Source organism: Xiphophorus hellerii, chromosome 17 (genome assembly GCF_003331165.1).
Source record: "Xiphophorus hellerii strain 12219 chromosome 17, Xiphophorus_hellerii-4.1, whole genome shotgun sequence".
Classification (NCBI taxonomy): Eukaryota; Metazoa; Chordata; class Actinopteri; order Cyprinodontiformes; family Poeciliidae; genus Xiphophorus; species Xiphophorus hellerii.
The window spans coordinates 422,997-439,764 of NC_045688.1; the positions used below are offsets into that span (position 1 = coordinate 422,997).

Genomic DNA, 16,768 nt, shown 5'->3' on the forward strand with positions numbered 1-16,768 from the left:
TGGAGCAGACCTCAGGTCAGATTTATGAACTTCAGGCTGATTCTGCAGCATGTCACAGCCTGTTGGGCATCGCCTTGAGGAGATTAGAACATGCTGGATGGTAGGAACATCTAGAGAGAGTAGATCCCTCAGGATCACCACCAGACTCTGAGGATTCTTCTGTTTGGAACTTGCAGGTGATTATGAGGTTTCCATCAAGTTCAATGACGAACACATCCCGGATTCTCCGTTTATCGTTCCCGTGGCGAGCCTGTCTGACGACGCCCGCCACCTTACCATTACCAGCCTGCAGGTGAGAACATCTTCTAACCAGATGGAGGAGAAACATGTTGTCTGTACCGACACATTGCTCCTCTGTTCGTCCAGGAGATGGGGCTGAAGGTGGGTCAGGAGGCCTCCTTCGCCGTGCAGCTGAATGGAGCCAGAGGCCTCATAGACGCTAAGATCCACACTCCATCAGGGGCCACGGAGGAGTGCTACATCACCGAGTTGGACAGCGGTAAGAGCCAAACTGTCCAACCTGGAGAGTCATAGGAGCAGGAGGGACGATGCTGTCCGTCTTCAGCAAATTCAACATTACATGTGGTCAGTTTAGGACTGGAAGAAGGTAAAGATATCATATCCAAATAACTGCAGCTGATCCAGAATGCTGCTGCTCGCGTTCTCACTAAAACCAGGAAGATAGAGCACATAACACCAGTTTTAAAGTCCCTCCACTGGCTTCCTGTAGCTCAAAGAATAGACTTTAAAATACTGCTGTTAGTTTATAAATCACTGAACGGCTTAGCACCACAATACATTAAAGATCTGCTGTTGTTGTATCAACCTTCCAGACCTCTCAGGTTCTGGTTCTGGTCTGCTCTGCATCCCCAGAACCAGAACCAAACGAGGAGAAGCAGCTTTCAGCATCTATGCACCACAAATTTGGAACAAACTTCCAGAAAACTGTAAAACAGCTGAAACACTGACTTCTTTTAAATCTCAACTAAAAACCCACCTGTTTAGAATTGTATTTGAAATGTAATCAATTACAAATTTATGGATGGAACTTGACTTAATGCTTTGTTTTGATTATTGATTCTATATTGCATTGTGTTTCTGTGTTTGTAATGATGTAAAGCACTTTGAAATGTCTTGCTGCTGAAATGTGCTATACAAATAAAATTTGATTGATTGATTGATTAACGATCTAATTAAAGACAGTTACCCCCTGATAGTCCTGTAGATCCGGTTTGATTGGAACAAAACATCAACATCTGCTCCACCTCCAGCTGCTGTGGTTCTGAGTCAAACCAACCTGTTCCCCTCCTGGCCTGTGGGGGCGCTGCACCAAGAACCACTGAAGGAAACAACACAAAAACCTCTGAAGACACTGAGAGCAACTTCCTTCTTCACCAGATGGAAACAAAATGGAGGCGTCACATTGTAGCGGTTGGAGGATTTCTCTTTAGTCTTTGGCTAAAACCAGGAGCCATTTCTGCTGCTAGCGCTAGGCTAGCACGTTAGCTTTTTTTCCATTTACCTAGAATGCGCTGCACTGTGGTCCACTTCCTGCGTTTGGAGTTTCTGTTCCGCTTGGCGTTCAACTGAACCCAGACTGAGATTTGAAGGACTAGAGGTCAGAGGTCAATTAGTGTTCACACCTCACTAACCAAACCGGACTTTGACTAAACAGACAGACTGGAGTTGGATTGAAGCGAACTGAACTAGGCTAGTGTTACTGCAGCCTTAAAGAGACGGTTGTTTTTCTTCTAGATTATTTTAGAAGTGACTTTTAAGCAGTACAGACTTGGAGAACTTCAGGGTTTACGTCTGACCTCTTCACATTTCACGTCTTTCTGAGCTGAACATGTGTTTGTGGCCCTGAGGCGGCTCCAGAACAAGAGAACCGTTCTGTTAAGGTTCTGTTTCTGTGTTCAGCAGATCAGCACGCTATCAGGTTCATCCCCAAGGAGAACGGTGTTCACTCCATAGACGTTCGCTTCAATGGCAGCCATGTTCCCGGCAGTCCCTTCAAGATCCGAGTGGGAGAACCGGGACAGGTTGGGGATCCAGGCCTCGTGTCTGCCTTTGGTCCAGGACTGGAAGGAGGAACCACGGGTACACACCGTATGATTATACTCATGTCTGTAAACATCAGCAGACTTTTAAACTGGTGTTTGTCCAGGTGTAGCATCAGAGTTCATGGTGAACACCTGCAATGCTGGAGCTGGAGCGCTCTCTGTGACCATCGATGGACCATCGAAGGTGAAGATGGACTGTCAGGAGGGACCCGAGGGCTACAAGGTGTCCTACACCCCCATGGCTCCAGGGAGTTACCTGATCTCCATCAAGTATGGGGGACCCCAGCACATTGTGGGCAGCCCGTTCAAAGCCAAAGTATCAGGTGGGTCAGCGGTCCTCTGAGGTCAATTTGTGGTGATCTGAAGGTTTCTGGAGTTTCCCTTCGGGGAAAACCCAGTTAGAGCGTGACTCCCTGATGTTCCCTGACATTCCCTGAACAAAGCTGTCTTTGTGCTCCTGTTCTCTGGAAGCCTGATGTTTCCCTGCTAAAGATAGCGCCGTTCCTCGAAGCAGCTTCACTTCAAACTAGAAAAACAAGATCTGATTTATACATTATTGCTACAGTATTCCCACCAGGAAAAGGCATCTGAAGAAGCTGAAAGAAACAACCAGTGTGTCGCCAAATGTTTAAGATTCGTCCAGACCAGAAAGATCCAGAGGCTCCAGCTAGACATCAACTATCCAACTGAAAACATTAAATGTTCTGGAGCTACTGGGCTTTACTGAGCTGAAATAATCCCGACTCCTGATCAGAAAACCAGCAGACTGGTTCCAGCACTGCACCAGAGCTTTTCTGGCTCCAGAATATCAATGGTTCCAAACCTTTGGCTAAAACGTAAATTCACCTGCCGATAACCGGACCACCAAAACAAAAGCTGGCTCTTCTGAACCTCTTTATAAAGATCCTTTGAATCAATTCTTCCCTTCCCTTTATCATAAATTCTTTTTCTTGTTTCTTGAAAATTTCATCTTCAAACAAAGGATTAGCCGTTTTAAAGCAGACGTTCACAGTGCCGTTAAAGCAGTGATACATCAGCGTTGAAAGATTCAGTCGCTCACCAAGATCCAGTTTTTATTTTGATAGTCCACTTCCGCTTATCTGCAATTGAGTTTGAAGATCAGCTAAACATTTAGCTGGGATGAGTCTCAGAGACTCTGAGGTAGGGTTAGGGTTTCAGTTTGTAAATTAAATATTTAGCTAGATTAGAACCAACTAAATATTCAGTTCTGTAGAACCAGATCTAGAAGAACTCTAGATGCTTGAACGCACCAGATGTTCTTTGCTCAGAAGCTTCGTGATGTGCTGCAACAGATGACCTGGGGTCAGATGAGCCAGGTTGTCAGATTAGTGTCAGATCAGTCGGTCCACTAGCCGACCTTTGACATCATCGGGCTCGTCAGAGGAAGATGGATCAGGACTTTGGGAGCCATTGGCTTCAGAACCTCTTTCACCCAGAAAGACGGTTGTACCACAGATAGAAATGCTCTGCAACATGCCTGATCGCCCTGGCTCCTGATGGATCTCCTGATGGGTCCCACCATGACGAAGTTTCCTTCTAGTTTGGAGATTTTTCCAACCATCAGATCTGATTCAGTTCCTCTGCAGTAGGAGATCTCCCTTCTCTCTTAGAGTCAAATGTTCTCTTCCTGCAGGACCTCGCCTGTCTGGGGGTCACAACCTCCACGAGACGTCGTCTGTTCTCGTAGAAACCGTCACCAAGACGTCAGCGATGGGCGGGGCCTTCACTTCCTTCCCCAAGTTCTCTTCCGACACCAGTAAAGTCGTCTCCTGCGGTGCCGGCCTCTCCAAAGCCTTCATTGGTCAGAAGAACACATTCACAGTGGATTGCAGCAAAGCAGGTGAGAACCGAGGCGAAGCAGATGGTTTCCTGACGCTGCTGAACGTCTCTGATGGTGTTCTGTTCTGCAGGCACCAACATGCTGATGGTCGGGGTCCATGGTCCGAAGACACCCTGCGAGGAGGTCTACGTCAAGCACATGGGCAACAGGATGTACAACGTGACGTACACAGTGAAGGAGCAGGGCAGCTACATCCTCATCGTCAAGTGGGGGGACGAGAACATCCCAGGAAGTCCTTTCCATGTCATCGTCTCTTAGAGCCTCTGCTACATCTCATCCTCCACCAGGCACTGAAAACTTTTCACTTCCTGGATTTTCTCATGATTGTCCTCCTGCAGCAAATGTTAACCTTTTATATCAGCTTACCATATGCAATGTGATGCAATGTGGTGCCTTGTATCCTGACTGTTGCTCCTCTGGAGAACTCGACCTGAACTGCTTCAGCTGCTGACCAGACGATCCAGGATGTGAAACGTCTCATCTTTGCTGACTGCAGCAGGACTCTTCATCATCAGGTCCATCTCTGCCAGGCCAGCGCCCAGCAGAGATGGACCTGATGTGTCTGACGAACATGCAGCCAACCAAAGCTCAGACCTGCTTGTCCAGGAAACATCGTTCAGGAACCCGCCTGGTTCCTTCAAATGAAGCTGAGAGTTTACTCTTGTTGTTACACTTTGCAGAAGTCAGGAAGCCTGGAAGAAGGTCCAGCTCTGTCCAGGTCGCTTCAGTTTAAAACGTAATGTCCATGCTGCAGTTCGATCTGGAAGGTCTTGGCTCTCAGACTGGAACCGCAGGAGGAACCGGCTCTGCAGCTTTCAGCAGCAGACGCTTTTTATTCTGGATTTGTCTGGAGACTTCCAGATGTTTGGGTTCTGCTGATGCATCAAACTGTGCTGTGACTTTTTATTTATTCTCTCTTTGAAATGGTCTTACTGGTGAAATGAGCCGGGTCTGATCCGTCACCCGGTTGCCTTTGAGTTTTAACATAGTACTGGAGTGACATTTTGTAGTTTTGTATGAGTGAAACCTTCGTCATGGTGACATTGTGCAGGCATAATAAACTTCCTCTGCAACCTCCATGTCAATGCTGCTCCGCTCTTTCTGCTCCTCGCTGTTTCTTCTTCAGGAATCACCAAACTTCTCATTGACAGGAGAAGAACGGTTACCTCCAAAGAAAACCTACAGCCTGCAAAATGCCATTTTTCCTGCTAGCGCAAGGCCAGTGTATCTGATTTGGTAGTATTTACCCAGAATGCTGTGTGCTGTCGTTCACGTCCTGCTTTTGGAGCTCTCTGGTCCGTTTGGCATTCACATTTGAACCGAACCAGAGTTGTTCTTGTGTAATCAAACAAAATCCAGCTGAGCTCAACTCCAGTCATGTTGTAGTTGGTTCCGACCAGCAAGGGGCAGCAGAGACACGGCGAACTGTCTGCAAACTGTTTAAGGACCAACCGACCCAGATGATTCAAAAAGAATTGTTCAGTTTCTGCTTGGAGAGAATCAGAGACTCGCTGAACAATTTAGTTGTAAGAAGATCTGGATCGTTTCCAGCTTCATTTCATTCACTGATAAAAAGAAAAACGGAAGGATGAGTAAGACAACGGGAATTCTTTCTGGAATCACTTCACTGGCATTTGGACGAGGTCAATAATGTTAGAAATGTCCTCGCAGCGTTAAGGGACCCCGCAGGTAACCAAATCCGTTCAGGTCCCCACAGTCAGAAAAACAGGTGAATGTGTATTTGTTTAAGCGTGTGTGTGCGTGTGTGTGCTTTTCCTGTTTTTGTGAGACCCGGTTCGGTTCCGGTTCTTTAACTGAAGACATCTCTTCATCTTGAGGACAGTGTCCATCAGGGGGCCCTGCGGACCGGGCCGGGCCAGAACCCCGGTCCGGTCTGGTCCTGTCCGGTCCTCACAGAGACGGAAGGCCCGAACTAATCGGTCCACCTTAAATGTGCGAGTGTGAGCGTCACGTGACCGTGTTCCTGGAAAGTTCCTGGAAACCTGCGGTGTTGTTGTTTATGGAGCTCCGGACCGCCGCGCCGCTCCACTAGGAACCAGGACCACGGACTCTGGTTCGGTGGTTCGGCTGCTAGGAGCTGCGTGACGGACCGCCGGTTCTGATCCACCTACAGCCCCTCGTGGGTCGGCTGCAGCCGCCATTAGTAGTTCTAGAGCCGGAGCAGGTTCGGAAGCGTCCGGACCCAGTCTGCAGGTGTACACCCGGTTCCGCTGGCATGACGGCGGGTTGGCGGCGGACGACCCGGAGCTGTTAGCGGGCGGCTGGATCGGAACCTCCCCGGCAGGTGGGTCCAGTTTGGGCACCAGGTGCTACCAGGAGGGCGGTTCTCCAGGTGAGCAGAACCACTCAGGTAGAACTGAACCGTCCTGCAGAACTCCGTTTAAATTTCCTGTCATTTAAATGTAACTCGACGGTCCGAGCCTTCTGGGCGGAACCAGCACAGACAGCAGATGTTCCTGTTCGGGTTCGGTCCATTCTTAGATTCTGCTGTTTAAAACCGAACCAGAATAGAACCCAACTGCTGGCAGGAGGAAGAACGTTACTCTGTTTCCCTTCCTGTGGTTTTAAAGCTGCTGCAGTTCTGGGCAACTTTAAGGAAGATTTAGTTCCTTAAGGTTTATTCGTTTATTTCAGTTTTTTTCTCCTCTGCTTTTTAATCTGAGTTTTAATCTGTAGGCAGGAGAATCACCTCCTGGTTCCCACTGGAAACCAGGAGAATCACTGGAAACCAAGAGAATCACCTCCTGGTTCCCACTGGAAACCAGGAGAATCACTGGAAACCAGGAGAATCACCTCCTGGTTCCCACTGGAAACCAGGAGAATCACTGGAAACCAGGAGAATCACCTCCTGGTTCCCACTGGAAACCAGGAGCATCACTGGAAACCAGGAGAATCACTGGAAACCAGGAGAATCACCTCCTGGTTCCCACTGGAAACCAGGAGCATCACTGGAAACCAGGAGAATCACTGGAAACCAGGAGAATCACCTCCTGGTTCCCACTGGAAACCAGGAGAATCACTGGAAACCAGGAGAATCACCTCCTGGTTCCCACTGGAAACCAGGAGAATCACTGGAAACCAGGAGCATCACCGGGAACCAGGAGAATCACTGGAAACCAGGAGAATCACTGGAAACCAGGAGAATCACCTCCTGGTTCCCACCGGAAACCAGGAGCATCACTGGAAACCAGGAGAATCACTGGAAACCAGGAGCATCACCGGGAACCAGGAGAATCACTGGAAACCAGGAGAATCACTGGAAACCAGGAGAATCACCGGGAACCAGGAGAATCACTGGAAACCAGGAGAATCACTGGAAACCAGGAGAATCACCTCCTGGTTCCCACCGGAAACCAGGAGCATCACTGGAAACCAGGAGAATCACTGGAAACCAGGAGAATCACCTCCTGGTTCCCACTGGAAACCAGGAGAATCACTGGAAACCAGGAGAGTCACCTCCTGGTTCCCACTGGAAACCAGGAGCATCACTGGAAACCAGGAGAATCACCTCCTGGTTCCCACTGGAAACCAGTTTTCCTTTCCAGTTGGTTTTCCCAGTCAGGACAAAGAGAAGAAAAACTCCAAGCAGCTTCGGGTTTTCCACAGGAAACAAAGGGAACGAGTCTCACCTTACAGCCGCAGGTTAACGCTAACTGGTTACCAGGTTAACGCTAACTGGTTACCAGGTTAACGCTAACTGGGTTTACTGGGTTAACTCTGACGTTTTACTCCACTTCCTGGAGGAAACTGTCATGTTTTTAGGAATTCTTTCTTGGGAAGCTTTTCTAGAAGGATCCAGATCTTCCTCCTGTCTGAGGAGCTTCATGTTTATTTCAGGTCCAGGTCAAAGGTCACTGGGAGGGTTTGGGTTGATCCCTGCAGTTTGTTGGCTCTTTTGTCCAGAGGCAGAGCAGGAAGACCAGGAAGTCCTGACTGAGGCACGAAGCCCTGTTTAAAGGGTTCTGTTTGGTTCTGTTCCGGTCCTCGGGCCTCCTGCCCTGCACGTTTCAGGTGTTTCCTTTCAGAGTGGATCCACACCTGGATCCACTCTGTGGTGATCGACAGCCTGCAGTGCTGATGGCTGCAGACGAGGTCATGCAGTCATTTGGATCAGCTGTTGGTCTAAAACATGCAGAGCGGGACCGGAGCTGAGAAGCTCTGGGTTAGCGGGTCCGATTGAAGCTCCGCTACATGATGTTAGAATCTGCTGATCTAATTTTCCTCTTGGGTTTCATGTGAGCAAGACTCTGGGAATCTGCTCTGAACAAATTCATGTGTTCATCTGCAGCTTCTTGTGGATAAAAAAACCCACAACATTAAAAGTCTGAATGCAAACCTGAAAGAACGAGGCTTCCTGTTGGTGTTTGTTGGAAAAACTCCTCCTGAACACAAGGAATCCGTTGAGATCCCGACTCAGGATCCCGACTCGGGATCTCTGCTGCAGGAAGTGTCGCCGCCTCACTCAGGTGTTTTCCTCAGCAGGTGAGCTGCGTCAGGCTGCAGGAATGTCAAATAACAAACCAGATAAAGAGACTTTCTAGAAATGGAGCAAACAGATCCGTCCTGCAGATTCCTGGGATCCGGATTATTAGATCCTGCTCAGGTCCAAAGTCTAATAATGTTAATAAGGGATGTTATTCCTCTGTTCCGTATCTAGCGTCCCACAGATTCACCAAACTAACTGTGCTGTGATCTGGTCCAGAACTGGATCAGAACCAGAACCAGGACCAGAACATTTTGGATCATTTGGTTCTGGAGAGAAGCTCCAGAACCAGAACTTTTCCAGATGTTTCTTGGTTCTTCCGTGTTTCAGTTGGTGGATCCAGATTTTTCCCGGCTGATCCAGGATCAGTTTTCCAAAACGATCAGATTCCATGACTGGAATTGAATCTGGATTCCAGGGAATCTGGGGTTTGTTGTTGTGGCGGATTCCCAGCAGCTGATCTGTTTAAATATGAATATTATGTAGTTATTAATTATTAATGCAGCAGCTGAGAACCTGCAGACCAGCAACTAATAACTAACCCAACTGACCCAGGCTGTTACTGAGCAGCCAGAACCAATGGTACCAAACCGACCCGATGGTACCAAACTGAACCAGTGGTACCAAACTGAACCAGTGGGACCAATGGTCATCTCGACAGGAAATGGAGAAAGCAGGAATTAAACCCACAACCTCCTGATTTGAAGATGACTGTTACCTACTGAGCTACGGAGGAATAAAAGGGGCAAAATTAAATTAATACATAATTTATTCATTAATTAAATAGCAGGAAATTAATATTTCATGAAATGTGGGCGGGGCTATGGCTGACCTGTCAAACTCTGTGATGGTGGCTAGTGGAAAGTTTCAGAAGCTGATCTCCAGTTAGCGACTCGGATGAAACATTAAAAACAGAATTAATCAGGAAAATGTCTGAATGTGATAAATGGATCAAAGTTCTGGTTCTGTTCAGATGTCCCAGCTGCAGCCCAGAGAAAAGACATTTTTAATCTGAGTGTTCCCAGAGTCCTGATGGCTCCAAAACCGTCTGTTTCCGTCTTCTTCTGCAGCCGTTCACATCCCACCAACCTTTCCAGGTTTTCCGGTGGTTTTCCGAGTTGCAGGCTGAAGGTCGGATCTGTCCGATGACCTGCCAGTCCTCCGAATCCCAGGAAGCCATTGAGGACGCCAGAGGAGCCGACGACGGCGCCGGGACCGAGGAGTCGGACGAGAACCGCGTCGCCTCGGCCCTGAAGGAGCTCAGGAAGACAGGTGGGAGGAAGAACTTCCTGCTTCGGTCGGGAATGTTTCCAACCCGGAATAAACTCCAGATGTTCTGCATGTGGTTTAGCGTTAGCATCTGCTAACTTTTTATGTTTTTGCAGTTTAGTGTTAGCTTTGCTAAATTTTTCATGTGTTTAGTGGTTTAGCATTAGCTTCTGTTAATATTTGTATGCTTACATTAGCACTTGCTAATTTTTTAGTGCATAGTTTCTTAGTGTTAGCTTCTGCTAGCTGTTTATATTTAGTTTCTTAGTGTTAGCTTCTGCTAATTTTTCATGTGTTTAGTGATTTAGCGTTGCATTGCTAAGCTTCTTGTTTAGCAAAATGGTAATTAGCATACTTAACTTTTTGATTAGCTGTGGCTAATAACTGCAGTTGATTTTAGTGCAAACATATATTGTACATTAAAACTATGGCGGCCATTTTGAAAAATGTCCACCAGAGAAGACGAAAATATAAAAAATGATTTTGATAGTTTGAAGTACTCTGGCTATAACTAGACACATTGATCTTGTTTTTAATTTCAGTGTAATGCTGCTGGTTCTGGCCCTGTTTGGGTCCAGAACGGTTCTGTGGTGGTGCTGCTGACCCAGACTAAGTGTTGTGGTTTCGTCATGGATTGAAATTGTTCCGATGCTAAGCTAACCATAACTCCTAAGCTTCCACTTCAGTCACTCAGATAATGTTGTCCAATATATTTAACATTAACAACCCGCTATAGTTTCTCTTAGCGGCGGTTCTGAAGCCGCTGACCGTCCGTGTTGTGGTTTTAATGAATTGGAGGTGCTAAATGTTCTGCTGGTTCTGATTGGGCCAGGTTGGTACTGGGGCGGCCTGACGGCCAACGAGGCCAAAGAGATCCTGCAGGACTCGTCGGAGGGCAGCTTCCTGCTGCGGGACAGCTCCCAGAGGGACTTCCTGTTCACCATCTCCACCATGACGTCCGCCGGCCCCACCAACCTGCGCATCGAGTTCCGGCACGGGAAGTTCAAACTGGACTCGGTGGTTCTGGTGAAGCCCAAGCTGAAGCAATTCGACAGCGTGGTCCACCTGGTGGAGCATTACGTCCAGCTGTCCCGGACCGGTGGCCGCACCGCGCCGGCGCCGCCGGGCCCCAATGGCACCGTGCAGCTGCTCCTCATCAGGCCCGTGTACGCCGCCGTCCCGTCGCTGCAGCACCTGTGTCGGATCGGCATCAACCGGTCGGCCCGGCGGGTCCAGGACCTGCCCATCCCCAACCGACTGAAGGACTACCTGACAGACTACGCCTACAACGTCTAGAGGTCGTCCAGAGGTCCTCCCATCTGAGTCCAACGGCGTCCGGACCGGCCGTGTGTCTCTGCACGGAGCCGGGAACCGGTCCGGTTTCCTCTCCCATCTCCATGGTAACGGGAAGCAGAATTCCTCTGATTGTTCTGGAGATTCCTGAACAGGTTTCCAGAATCCTGACATCAGGAAGACGGACGGACGGACGGATCGGTCATTTCAACTGAAACCCAAAGAGAAACGGGTCGGAGACGGGTCAGAGCAGCAGAACCGCCCTTAACCTCCTGCTCAGGTTGTTGAAAATATTTATTGCTGTTCCTCTGATGTTCTGGAGAAACGTTCCTGATCAGTACCAGGCCCGGTTCTGGTGGAGCCCAGAGTATCATCTCTGTCTCCTACAGAACCACGGCTCGGCAAACCGGGTCTCAGCAGAACCAAACAGCTGCTTTGGTTCTGCTTACAACTTGATTTTCTATAAAAATATTTCTGGAAGCTGATTGGCTGCAGCTCTGATCACATGATTAAAGGCGCCGTGTCACTTCCTGTCTCCCAGAATTCCTTCAGTACAGCTCAGGATCACACCAGAACCAGAACCAGAACCTGAACCAGATTGAAAAATATTCTCAGAGGTTACTTTTCATGTGTGTTACCATGGTAACCAGTTCATCTAATTTTCAATTTCCTTGTTTGTTTGTTTTTTTTCTTTTCGCAAATTTTTTTCCCATTAAATTTTCATTTGTAGACATTAAAATTAGGGAAAATATTTTTCAGATTTCCTTCAGATTTTCTGATTGAAACTCACAGGATTTCTGAACCAGAGTTCTGTTTGGTTCTGATCGGTCTGGTTCTGATAAAAACCGAAGTAGAACATTAAAGTGAGGGAAGCAGGAAGTGTGTGGGTATTTTTCCTGAAGCCGGTCCCGCCGGATCCCTGGAAGCGGGCAGAACTTGGTGAACTCCATCCAGAACCGAGCGGCCCGGTAAACAGCAGGAACGGAGCGCTCTGATTGGCCGACGGCCGGCCGTGACTCTGTTTGGCTCTCATTGACGTAAACAATCGTGTCGATGGTGACGAGCGTCGGAGAGGTTGCTTTGACCCCTTCAGGCTTCGGTAGACTTTGAACCTGTAGTACTGCGGAGCTGTGAGCCAATCAGATTACAGGAAAACATCAACCATTGAGCTGTTGTCTGTTCCTACTTGACCTCTGACCTGCTGGTGGATTTTAGATCCTGCTTTCTAAAGAAACAGTTTAATTTGAGTTTCATCTGAGAAGTATCAGAGAAAAACTCTCATGTTTAGAAAAGAGTTGGAAATCAAAACCTGAATCTGCTAAATTATTGAGCTTTCAGAAAGTTATTAGAAATCAGTGATAAATGAAAACAATTTGCTAAACGTGGAGCGTCATGAAGTCATGCCTGGAGAAGAGAAGGGGCCGGGATCCAGCCCTGAGGAACACCACGGATAATCGCTGCCTGGAATTAAACCATAAAACTTCCTGGAGCTTATTTGAGATCCGAGCCGGTCCAGAGCAGCTCCGGGCTCAAGGTTCAGTTTGGTCGGGATCAGGATGGTTGTCATGGTGACACAGCTAAATTGACTCTGTTCAGGAATATTTATTAAATATTATCTATCGATCGAATGATTAAACAGATGAAATATTAAAAGCACAGCAGTCTGGGATAGATTAGGATGATTTGACGTCTTTGATAAACGACCAACAGTCATTCAGACAAATGTTCATTTATTCAGTAAAAAAAACTAAAAGTGGTTATTTACAATAAATTTTAGTTAAACCAAAGAGCAGAACAATGCTTTGATTTTGAATATCAGTTTTTTCTGTTAAGTTTGTTGTTTAATAAAGTGTATTGGTATTTCCTGATTGGCCCCCCTGTCTTGTTTAAGCTCCTCCCACTTCCTGGATCAAATTGGATAAAAGCGAGTCTCCACCTGTGGAAACAAGGTGAAATTTTCAGGATTTTACAGTTAAATTTAAATGTCTGCTCAAGATTTTTTTCTTCAGATAAGTATAAAATAAACCTTTTAATTAAAGTTCATTAATTTTTTATCCTACGGGGAAAAAATGGAAACGTTCATCTGTCATAAAGAATGAGGTGTTGTTGGGTTCTAAAGTGTTTTATTTATTCACATCTTCACCCATCTGGAGCTGCAGCGCCGCCTGCTGGAAGTAAAACTTTTACATGTTTGACTTTTTATCAGCTTCTCTTCATCTGTTTTATAACCAGCTGTTATTAGCTATAAATAGGAAAATAGAAAAACTATTTTCATCTTAAAAATGTGGCGCAGTCATAAACGCTATTTATTTTTTTTACATTATTAAATATATTTAATCCTTTATTCTTATGTATGCCCTAGCTGAACTTTTAGCACATTTCAATAGTTTAAGTAGTTTAAATATTCAAACAGTTTAAGTAGTTTTGATCGGCCACATTTTTTACCTCCAAAATGTCTTCATTTCAAAATTCAACTTTATTTCTTTATTTACTAAAATGATCCCTCCGCAGAAAGTAGTCCGTCTGAAACTTCCTGATTTTACTTCATATGTAAATTGTTTCTGTATTGAATGTAAGCCGATGTAGTAAACTCATACTATTCTACATTAATTTATAATCAAACAATAAATTACAAACTTTTTTTTAAATCACGTGGGTATTATTTATTTGACGAACAGCCATTTTTCTATGAGAGCTGGATAAACTTTGGTTCCGCTTTCTTGTTTCCAATCGAGCATAATATGCCGGACGGAGCTGTAGAAGTTAGCAGCGGGTACCGGCGAGACTACTTTCCATTATGGAGACTGGTTTAGGTTCTGAATGAACCACTCAGTCGGTTCGGGTTAGTGACCCGGTTCAACAGGTTCGGATGGAGCCGGAGCACAGGGCGGTGCTCCGGAAGTTCCGGGTGCAGCTGTGCGACCAGTTGCTGGTCAGCGACACCATCGTTCCGTTCCTGTACCAGGAGGGAGTTCTGACGGAGGCCCAGGTGGAGCAGGTGGAGGGTCAGCTGACCAACCGGCAGAAGAACCTGAAACTGCTGGACCTCCTGCCGAACCGCGGCCCGCGGGCCTTCGGCACCTTCCTGGAGGCTCTGCGGGACTTCAGCTGGATCCGGGACCGGTTGCTGCTGGAGCTGCAGAACTCAGCCGGAACCGGGCCGAACTTAGCCGGAACCGGGCCTTCAGGTGGGAGTTAATGTGATGAACCAACGAGAAGCTGTTGTTGTTTCTAACTTAAAACGCTCCAGGTTCTGTACCTGGTCCAATGCTCTGACTATCACAGCTACCTTGTCAGATTTTCCTACCGTAGCTCGGATAGATGGCCATGTCTGTCTGTCGGTGCTACCGTCATGTTTACAAACTATAGCGGGTTGTTAATGTTAAATATATTGGACAACATTATCTGAGTGACTGAAGTGGAAGCTTACTAGTAATGGTTAGCTTAGCATCGGAACAATTTCTATCTTTGACGAAACCACAAGAAGATCACTTCCTTCATCGGAATATCCTACCCTACCTGCCAAACAATAACTTGTTTACAGAAGTAACGACTTTGCAGATGACAAACTAAAGATTTATAAATATATTTACAAGCTGCTGTCATGTAAAGTAAAAACATGAAGTAATTCAGCAGGTCAATGAAGCCAGATATGAAATAAATTAAATAAAACTTACTGTAATCTTCGACGAAATAAAACACATGACACGAAACTTTCACAGGTAGGATGTATTTATAAGAAATCTGCTGAGTCAGCAGAATGTGACCACAAGGTAGGATGGATTTATGGGTAGCACAGATAAACGGAACACCTAGCCTGGCTTCATTGACTTTATGAAACTGAATAATATCAGAATAAACATATTTAAATCATCTAGAATCAAAACAAATGACATGATTTTTATGAGTTTATGGTTCTGATCAGAAGAAGTTGATCTTTTATAAATGCAGTTTCAGTGGAGAACTGGGGGGGGGGGGCGCTCGCCCAGGGCTGCATTGGTGAAGGAGCCGCCCCTGGTTTCCAGCAGCCAATCAGAGCCTCTGCAGCTTTGGCTCTAACATGGGGAAAAATTAGCAAGATTGAGACGGTTCTGCTGGGCCCGGTTCTGGTCCATTTCCATTTGTGTGTTTTCTAAACTGGTTCTGAAGACAGAAAGAAAAAGAACTGGAAAAACGAGTTAATTTGTTCTTAATAAATGTACTTTAATAACCTTAATTTGATTGATTGTGACAAATGAACTGTTTTGTAAGTAAATATTTCTGAAACTTTTTCAAATGAAATTTAACATGAAACTTGATTTATTGTTTGTTTCCTAACTGACGTGTTTGTGACGTAAAGCTCTTTGACTTCCGTGTTGCTGAAAGTTTCTGTAACAAACTGGACCGGGCTCCATGTTTCCCAGGGGACGCTGCGGTTCCGGCCCGTTACCATGGCGACGCCTGCCGGATCCCGGACTCGGTTCTGCAGAGGGTTCCTTCGGACCGGGAGCTGTCCCGGCTGGCGCAGAGACTCGGTGCCGAATGGGAGGCGGTTCTGTTGGACCTGGGCGTGTCCTCCGAAGCGGTGTACCGGTGCCGGTCCGATCACAGCCTGAACACCGGGGCGGCGGTTCTGGACGGCCTGGTTCTGTGGAAGCGGGCTGGCGGGAGGCGGGCCACTCTGGGGCGGCTTCTGCGCAGCCTGGAGGCCGCAGACCTCCACCCGTCGGTCCTGGAGGAGGCCGTGCTGGGATGAGACTGGACCGGGTTCCGCTGGCCCGAACCGGGCCGGTCCAGAACTCAGAGATGACCGCTCTGCCTATAAACTGACTGAATAATGAAACCAAAGTCAGAACTTTTGATTCTAGAACCAAGAAAAGAACCGGTTCCGTTTTATCTGGAATCCAAAAGTAGGTAAAAAAAAACCAACCAGATACTTAAAGTTTAATATCAATAAAAAATGACTTTATCCGCAAAATTACTTTTATTATTTCAGTCAGAAATAAACCATATCTGGAAGTTCCCCGCTGCTGGATTCATTCGGAACCGGAGGAGAGTTCTGGATCCAGAGAACCGAGCTGCACCAGAACCTCCGCCGGTTCTGGAATATGCAGGGAAAAAAACCATCAGGAGATTTTTCTTCCTGCTCCTGTTTTCTCTCATTTTCCCACTTTTTCCTGGAAGTCGACCCAGATTGGATTCTGGAAAACCCGCTGGACTCCTTCACGGAACCGGAGCTCTGTGACTAAAAACAGCAGCACGTGGACCGGAAGAACCTCCGCTTTCTGCGGGATTTAAGGTGGACTGGCGGTTCGGCGAACCTTCTGGTTCCGATCGGACCCAAGAAAACAGCTGGAAACTTGATTTAAATCTGAATTTTCTGTAAATAATAAACATTTACTATAAAATCAAAATATCAGTTTGTGGGAATCAGAAAAATGACTTTTCATTTGACATTTCAGAAAAACTGAAATTATTTTCAGAATTTGGAGAATTTTTAGAAAATAAAAATCAGTTTTTAAATGTAAAAAAATTCAATGACAAAAAAATCTACAACATGTTTTTGAAAGATTTTGAATTTGCAGAAAATCTTTAGAGTTTAATGATTTCAGAGGAACAGCGTCAACAGGACCTCCTGCTGGGCCCGCTGCCCTCGGTCTCAGCAGGTTCGGTTCGGTTCGCTTGACGATGCGCAATTAGTGGTGCGCAGAGCGAATCTGTCTGGAGCGGCAGAAACAGAATGAAAAATATCGTTTTATTTTATTTGATACCTGAAACAGTTCAGAAACAAACAGAGTA

The 16,768-nt window shown here is 46.5% G+C and overlaps 3 protein-coding genes across 14 annotated transcripts in view; all 3 read left to right on the forward strand.

Annotated features, from left to right (window-relative positions):
- The window catches only part of LOC116736344 (filamin-C-like), a 35,876-nt gene extending 30,867 nt beyond the window's left edge, over positions 1 to 5,009 (forward strand). For 6 of the 9 annotated variants that reach the window (XM_032588744.1, XM_032588737.1, XM_032588739.1 and 3 more), the window contains 6 exons: positions 177 to 292; positions 367 to 499; positions 1,921 to 2,100; positions 2,168 to 2,386; positions 3,718 to 3,924; positions 3,995 to 5,009. In XM_032588744.1, coding sequence (XP_032444635.1) covers positions 177 to 292; positions 367 to 499; positions 1,921 to 2,100; positions 2,168 to 2,386; positions 3,718 to 3,924; positions 3,995 to 4,182 — 1,043 coding nt within the window. In that variant the 3' untranslated portion in view covers positions 4,183 to 5,009. The remainder of the gene's footprint in view (positions 1 to 176; positions 293 to 366; positions 500 to 1,920; positions 2,101 to 2,167; positions 2,387 to 3,717; positions 3,925 to 3,994) is intronic. The other 3 variants (XM_032588738.1, XM_032588743.1, XM_032588745.1) reach the window with 1 other exon arrangement.
- Positions 5,010 to 5,262: 253 nt separating this feature from the next.
- Positions 5,263 to 12,858, forward strand: socs2 (suppressor of cytokine signaling 2). Of its 4 annotated transcripts, none has more exons than XM_032588766.1 (3): positions 5,263 to 6,277; positions 9,526 to 9,700; positions 10,530 to 12,858. In XM_032588766.1, the coding sequence occupies exons 2-3, from the start codon at positions 9,574 to 9,576 to the stop codon at positions 10,991 to 10,993; spliced, it is 591 nt and encodes a 196-aa protein (XP_032444657.1). In that variant the 5' UTR covers positions 5,263 to 6,277; positions 9,526 to 9,573; the 3' UTR covers positions 10,994 to 12,858. The 4 variants fall into 4 exon arrangements, with proteins under 4 accessions (XP_032444657.1, XP_032444658.1, XP_032444655.1 ...); XM_032588767.1 differs by having other exon boundaries at positions 5,263 to 6,229; XM_032588764.1 differs by having other exon boundaries at positions 5,268 to 6,277; positions 9,499 to 9,700.
- Positions 12,859 to 13,703: 845 nt separating this feature from the next.
- Positions 13,704 to 16,385, forward strand: cradd (CARD and death domain containing adaptor protein). Its single transcript, XM_032588763.1, has 2 exons — positions 13,704 to 14,178; positions 15,394 to 16,385. Exons 1-2 carry the CDS (start codon positions 13,860 to 13,862, stop codon positions 15,723 to 15,725), a joined length of 651 nt encoding a protein of 216 aa, XP_032444654.1. The 5' UTR covers positions 13,704 to 13,859; the 3' UTR covers positions 15,726 to 16,385.
- The last annotated feature ends 383 nt before the right edge of the window (positions 16,386 to 16,768 follow it).